This window comes from Carlito syrichta, unplaced genomic scaffold (genome assembly GCF_000164805.1).
Source record: "Carlito syrichta isolate Samal-C Ts95f unplaced genomic scaffold, Tarsius_syrichta-2.0.1 Scaffold301848, whole genome shotgun sequence".
NCBI classification, from domain to species: Eukaryota; Metazoa; Chordata; class Mammalia; order Primates; family Tarsiidae; genus Carlito; species Carlito syrichta.
The window spans coordinates 114,344-122,067 of NW_007245944.1; the positions used below are offsets into that span (position 1 = coordinate 114,344).

Consider the following 7,724-nt stretch of genomic DNA (forward strand, 5'->3'; position numbering starts at 1 on the left):
CCCTGCCTGGGCAACTTGGTGAGACCTCATCTCTACAATAAATCAAAAAAATTAGCCGGGTGTGGTAGCACGCGCCTGTAGTTCCAGCTACTTACTTGGAAGGCTGAGGTGGAAGGATCGCCGGAACCCAGCGGGTCGAGGCTGCAGTGGCTGGGAGCGGCCACTGAACTCCAGTCTGAGCGACAGAGTGAGACTTCAACTCAAAAAATAATAATAATAATAATAAAAAGAAAGATGGAGGATAGGTTTTTGCATCAATAACTAGACGAGACAATTATGCCATTAATTAGAGTATCAAATCTTGCAATAGAGTTTATGTCTCTTGTTTCATTTAGGCCTCACTTCCTGATATTGTCTGGGCAGGAATTGTTAGCATCTTTTTATAGAAACTGAGGCACAGTAAGATTAAAGGACTCCAGTGGGTCTGTCTAAACTCCTGGGCTTTGCACTGTACCTCAGTGGCTCTGTTAGTGGGAAGAGGGGGTTCTGGATGCAGGGATGTAAACAATCATGGTTTCAGAACAGGGCCTAGCCAGGTATCATCTGGAGGAGGGCCTGGACAGCAAATCCTATTTCCAGGCTCCCAAAAAGAGGGGGTGAGGAGAAGGAAGGTGTACATGGGCAGGGAGAGGCGTGTGTAAAATGTGCTGCCGCACAGCTGGGACCAAAACGTTCCAGGATACCCCCATCTCTTCAGGAAGATAGGGATCCTCTGCTGAGCTATTTAGGGATACTTCCATCCAAGCTCTACTCATTTAAAGGAAGCGCTCAAATTCAGGGTGACTACTCTCTGAATCCAGGCTCTCACTCTCTCTCTGTCCTCAAGTTGTTTCATGACCTTGGGTGAAGCATTCCCTTCCCTCTGGGCCCTTTTCTCCCACGTTTTATACAATAAAAACACACACTTCAGAATATTGGTGCAAAGGGAATAAAGGATAGCATCTTGAGAAACATTTTTGAAGACCTATGGCAATAAATGCAAAACGTTACCAGATTATTCTTGAATATAGTCATCAAAAAGGGAACAAATGTGCTAAGGAACCTCTTTAAACACAAAATAACCTCTTGAAATGCAAGGCTCCAATGAAACATTTCAGCCCAGGGTTGGAAAATTAGTTAGGAATCCAGATATGCACCCCCTTTCTTTTTTTTTTTTTTTGAGTTGGAGTCTCACTCTGTCGCTCAGACTGGAGTGCAGTGGCCGCTCCCGGCCACCGCAGCCTCGACCTGCTGGCCTCCGGCGATCCTTCTGACTCAGCCTTCCAAGTAGCTGGAATTACAGACATGCGCTACCATGCCCGGCTGACTTTTTGATTTATTGTAGAGATGAAGTCTCACTGCCCAGGCGGGTCTCAAACCCACGGGCTCAGGCAATCCACTCACCTCAGCACCCCCTTTCAATGACTGAGTCTTGCTGCTAGCTTGACTCTTAAGGACACTAAGAAAGAGCCCAAGGTCAGTACTTTGGAAACCTCAGTCAAATAGGCTACGTAAAGATGAAGGAGAAAATTATAGTCATATAACAAAGGAGATATCAACTTGATTAATAATAGTGTAGCACTCCATAACTATAGTTAATAATAGTGTAACCCTCCATAACTATAAAGTAGGTATGACTTTAATTTCCACTTTCCAAATGGAGAACGAAATCTCAAAGAGTTTGAAAAACCTTAACTAAAATCGTTCAGTTCATAAGCCAGGATTCAAGTTCAGGTCTGCCACTTTCTCTTTTGAAGCCCCTGAAATCCAGAAATTTTTTTCAATAAGAGGTTAAGAATATTAGGGAAATTTCAGACTCTAATGAAATCCCAGTTGGGCCTGGAGGAACTTTTACTCTAAAAGTTATTCCAGGCACAGGAAAGAACATGAGTCAATGACTTTGGAAATGCTGAGACATTGGAAGGAGAGAATTATCTCCTAAGGAGACTCCCAGATTCCTGAAAATCATTTCTAATGGGGGACACCATTACACTGTCAGTTCATGGACAAGATAAGCATCTCAAATAGCTTCCCCTCTTCCAACAGTGGGATTCTAGGGCAGGGATTACCAGGTGTAGTCGGTCACAGCCTCTTTTTGTTTGAGTTGGAATCTCACTCTGTTACCCAAGCTGGAGTTCAGGGGGCATGCTCATGGTCACTGTAGCCTCGATCCACGGGGCTCAGGAGATCCTTCTACCTCAGCCTTCCAAGTAGCTGGAACTACAGGAATGCGCCACCATGCCTGGCTAATTGTTTTATTTATCGTAGATAGGAAGTCTCACCAAGTTGCCCAGCCTGGTCTGGAGCCTGTGGGCTCAGGCAATCCTCTCACCTCAGTCTCCCAAAGTGCTGGGATTATAGGCGTGAGCCACCCCACCCAGCCGGCAACAGTCTTTTAATGCCTTTGAAAGGACAGTCAAGTGTATCTTGAAGTTGTCCAAAGAGAATTATAACGGAAAATCACTAGCCCTGGAGAAGAAAGGGTGATTAGGAAACCTGTTCACACTAGTCTGAGTGAACACTCAGCAGAGGTCCAGGACGGTGATAAGAAGTCCTTTTCCTTCAATGGGCCTTGGCAAAGGGCCACTTCTCTCAGAACCCTCATGGACAAAAGCCCACCCCCTCTCCCATTAGACCTCCACACCCAAAACTGGAGGAGCTTGGTGGCCCAAAGGGAGAGTGATGACAGGTTTTGCCAGCATTGCAAAAAAATACACAAGTACAATAGACACTCAGGGAAGGAGAAACAGTACGAACTATTGTACCAGCTATTGTTCTTATCTTAACTGCCCTTCCTTCCTTGCACATCCTTTACATAATAGATGAGATTAACAACCCTCCTCTGTCAAAACCATAGGCCACCAGTGACGCTGAAGCTATGAATAGAGGGACTATGAGGAATTGATCTTGCCTAGAAGTTGATCTTGCCTCTCGCTTCCCTGGGGTATTTCTAAGACTCCCAAAATCACCTAGATGAGGCCCAAGTAGGGCCTTCATGATCTTGCTCCTCTATAGCCCACCATAGTGGTGGCAGCAGCCCACAGGCTGGCACTAACCTTGTTCCCGTTGTTGTACATGGCAACCAGGCAGTAGATGTGGTAAATGTGGCCACACCTGGACAGCTTTCCCACCAGGTCAGGCTTGACCGTTGGCTGCGGGCCCTTGTAGCCCGAGGGGGTCGTGAGGCGCTCCATACAGATGGTGCAGTCCTGCGAGCAGAGGGAACAGAGCAGAGAGACCGTCAGCTCTCACCCAGCTGGGAGGCCAGAGCACCCTCACAGGGGTTTCCAGGGGATCTTGGTGGTCAGATGAGCTGTTACAGTTTCTCTTCTAGAAAGCCCACAAATCAGGGTGTATGTGCTTTTAGGAATCTAAGTATGGTTTTGTCTGGCTTTACGCAACAGAGAAATTCCTGAAATAATGCCTGGTAGGGGTACTTATTAACTTGGGCTCAGCAACTAAATTATCTCCTCCTTGAGGGTTGTGGTGATGCACTGTCCTTTTTTTTGTTCTCCAGTGGCTTATGGAGGAACATGCTTATTCACAGATTCACTGACAAGCTTTACTTAAGGTAAACTTTTATAAAGAAATTGAATTTCAAGCATACCAAAAGGGCTGCTATTTAAATAAATCTGCGACAGGGTTTCTCAGCCTTAGCATCACTGACAGGACAATTCTTTGCTGTGGGACTTTCCTGGACATTGTAGGGTTGTCAGCAGCATCCTCAGTCTCTGCTCTACTCTCTCGACATCAGAATCCTCTTGAACCATGGCCATTCAAAATGTCTCCAGACATGGCCAAATGTTCCCGTGGGAGCCAAATCATCTTTGGTTGAAAACCACTGGTCTGTATCAAACCCATTTTTGAAGTGAATTCTCAAGGCTTATCATACTGTTTTTCTTCAATTCAGACAGTCAGGTTAAGATAGTTTAGACTCAATCAGCACTACACTGACTGAGAAGGTGGAGAGATTGATTAAGACACAGCTGTAGCTCTGGACCGTGGACCGTGGAGCCCGTGTCAGTTCTGACCAGCTCTGTAACTGCCGGGGCTTAGAATGCAACTCCTGCCACATCGGAGACAGAGAGGGTGAACCCTTCCCTGCTTCCCTTGCACTCACCTCTTCTGGCGGGTGCCGGACTTTCTGCAGATACTTCTTCAGCACTTCCTCTGGGGTTTTGCCTGTGGGGACATGAGGATCCGTGGGCCACCGAGGCAGAGCTAAGGAGTCAAACAGCCTTGCCACGTTAGGCATGCTAAAGAGGAAAGTTACAGCTAAGTTCAAGGCAGAAAAGCGAACAGGATTCTTCTGTAACTGGATTAAAGAATGTGAAAGAGAATGCAGATTATGCAGAGCAAGTGAGGTGGTGGTCTGAAGAGAAAAGTGGTGACACCTGTCTCTACCCCTTGCAATCACTTCCCTGACATCCTTCTACCTGTTTTCGACAAACTCACTCTTCCTTCCTTTCTTTTTTCCTTCATTCTTTCCTGACTCTTCTCCTTCCCTCCCTCCCTCTCTCCTTCCCTACTTCTCTCTCTCTCTCTCCCCCTCCCTCTCTCTATCTTTCTTTTTTTAGGGTCAGGTCTCACTATGTCGTTCTGGCTTTAGCAGAGTGGTTATTCACAGGTACAATCACAGCACACTGCAGCCCTGAACTCTTGGCCTTAAGCAATTCTCCCACCTCAGCCTCACTGAGTAGCTGAGACAACAGGTGCATGCCACTGAGCCTGACCAAGAAAGCAACTTTTTAACTGAGATGGTTTGTGTGGGTTTCTCTTCCTTATAATCAGAGTCTGGATTTGTCCCAGTGATCTGAAGAAATAACAGAAATGAAAGTACTTTGCAAACTGTTACACTTTACATACACATTAGACGGTCTTACAGCACTCTTTTTATAATTTGCTAAGTACAAGTCTCCATTTATAATGTGGCATCAGAGTGAGATTATTTTTATGGGAAACCAGGAAGTTATGACCCACAGCTTCAGGACAGTATTTCTTAGCACTAAGTGCTGCTGTCACTGCCAAGAGACACAGCCCCTCAGCAGGGGAAGGGTGATGCTCTGGAAAGCATCCTGACAGGCTGCAGTGCTTCAGGGATTTCTTCAGGGATGGGCCCTTAAGAGGTCGCCCATCCTGAAGGTAGAGGGTGGGATGATAAAAGTTTGCAAGGAGGCACAGAAGAAAAAAATAATCAGTACTTGGGCAACTCCCTTAATTTTTCTAAGCTACTTTGTCACCTGTAAGATGGAGGCCAGCGTAGCACCTACTTCAAAGGGTTGCTTTGACAATTAAATGAGCTAATGGACTAGAGTTCTTTAGCACTTTGAGAGATAAGGGTCTGTGCTGCGAATAACAACAGGAAGAGAGGGAAGGTGTGAAATCCTGTCACTTCCTATCAGACAATGAGCAAGGCAACCGAATTCATTTAAGCAGGGAAATTTTGATAGACTAGAAAAGTAGGACAAGGGTTTGAGGAAGTGGATCATGCAACAGCCAAAAGTTGTGATGCAGGACCTACCTTCCCACTGCCCTGCTTCTCTTGTAAGAATTAAGCTACTATTAATTAAGGGCCTATTTTTTGCCAGGTCCTGGGCTAAGTGCAACACACATAGGATCTGATTTAAACTTCATAAGAAGTTTGCAAGGTGGGGGCTTAGGGGTAGGGTCAAATCTTTTAACACTCACAGTCAGGGATCAGAAAGACTAACCACAGAGCTGAGCCAGGACCCTGCAGTGCAAGGAAGGCACAGGTATTGACCTCTTAGCTGTTGGGTTGTGGACAGGTAGGATGGGGTTCTTGAAGAAGGGTTCAAAGTTGCCAGAGCATCTAGAGGTTCTAGAGGGACACAAGACAGTGGCCACCTCCCATGCGTCATGAATGCATTCCAGGACATACCTGCCAGATACCAGTTTGGGGCATTTTTACTCCATTATGAAAGTTTTTAAAAGCGGGTAGCCACACAACTTGCAAGTGACAAAGTTACAATGTAAATCCAGTCTGTTCTGGTTTTCCACACCAATGTGATCTTTCTCGTCTAATATATTTTCTTTATACCACACTTCACAATTTTATGTTTCTATACTTTTGCACTGTCTATTTTGATTTCTCAAGGCGCTTCCGTTGGGTCCCTACACAATCCACTGTGGTAAAATCATCAACCTTGACTGATTAGGCTCACTTAGCATATGCAAAAATTGAGGCACAGAGGGTTAAGCTGTGGCTATGAACTTTGGTGGTGGAGGCTAGCCAGGGCTGGCAGCCAAGTCTCTGACATCCAGGATCCCATAAGATAACGAGGCTGGTACCTTTCTTGGCTTGTTTTTTGGTGGTCTTGCGGCTTGTGTTGGAAACCCCTGGGATGGATTTTATCTCGCTCTTGCTGACGGGGGGTGGGTGTAGGACCAGCTTTGGTGGCCTGGTGAGACACACAGGCAGCCCCGCTGCACTCATGAGGATCCCAGTGATTCCTGGAAGGGGCAGCACATGGGTGAGGAAGGACTGGAGATGTAGCTCCCAACATCCCCCATTGCTCCCTCCCCAGAGAGTGCTCCTGATTCATGGATTCTCTGCCCTTTTCCAAACTCATTCATTCACTCAGCTTCAACAGCATGCAATCAGTTCCCCCTCAAACTCTTCCTACCCTTCCTGTACAATTCCCAAAAGCCCCATTTGCTTTAATTAACATCCAGATTCTCTCCTTTTAAAAAAATGCTCACTACCTATATTTGTTACTCTGATTTCTCTACCTTCAGCTAATGCATCCCAGAGTTTCTCTTACCCGCCAAGGCAGGGTTGACAGGACTTGTCCCATTTAGGTTCTTCACTGGGACGGTGGGGACCCTGTGGAAGGAAAGAGCAGATACAGCACGGTTTTGACAAGTGGGACAAAATGGACCAATGTTTAACCCTAATAAGGATGTGGTAAGTTCTTAATACAGCAGCCAGTCAGAGGTGATATGTTCAAAGCCCAAGTCTGACCATGTCACTCTTCCACTTAGAACCTCCAAACTTAGTATGACTCCTCAGGTCACTCAGAGTCAAAATCAAAATCCTAGCAAGGCCTACCCAGCCCTGCATGATCTGCCAACAGCCTCCCTGACTACCCCCCCCCAATTTCCTTATCCCTTTGGTCTTCCTCTCATATCCCTGCACTCTTTGCTCTTGCTGTTTCTCCCATAGGCCAGCCACACTCCTGTCTCAGAACCTTTACGTATGCTGTTCCCTGTGCCTAAAATGCTCTTCTATCAGATAACATCCTCCGACACCTCCTTCAGTCTTGATTCAACGTCCACCTACTAAATGAGGTTCTTGAGACCATCTCATTTAATACTGCTGCCCACCCTCCATCTCACTCCAGGACTCCCATTCTACTTACGATCTTTTAAAATAAGTTATTGCAGCTTATCGCCCTTTCTCGAATCTACGCTCTACAAGGGCAAATATCTTTCTGTTTTGTTCAGAGCTTAGCACTAGCAAGTACTCAATCGATACTTGTTGAAGGAATGAAAAAATAAAGAACCAAGTTCAAGCCAGGGAGTACAAGAGTCACTTAACATGCTTTTAAAAAGACAGAGTTTGCCGGGCTCGGTGGCTCAGCCTGTAATCCCGCGCCTTTGGGAGGCTGAGTTGAGTGGATTGCCTGAGCCCGCGGGTTCGAGACCCGCCTGGACAGCGAGACCTCATCTCTACATAATCAAAAATCAGCCGGGCATGGTAGCGCATGCCTGTAATTCCGGCTACT

At 46.3% G+C, this 7,724-nt stretch overlaps 1 protein-coding gene across 1 annotated transcript in view; it reads right to left on the bottom strand.

Annotated features, from left to right (window-relative positions):
- Positions 1–7,724, bottom strand: part of DTX4 (deltex E3 ubiquitin ligase 4) — a 40,339-nt gene that overhangs the window by 16,659 nt on the left and 15,956 nt on the right. The window contains exons 3-6 of the mRNA XM_021711060.1: positions 6,762–6,823; positions 6,289–6,450; positions 4,100–4,161; positions 3,036–3,188 (exon numbers count right to left, since the gene is read on the bottom strand). Coding sequence (XP_021566735.1) covers positions 3,036–3,188; positions 4,100–4,161; positions 6,289–6,450; positions 6,762–6,823 — 439 coding nt within the window. The remainder of the gene's footprint in view (positions 1–3,035; positions 3,189–4,099; positions 4,162–6,288; positions 6,451–6,761; positions 6,824–7,724) is intronic.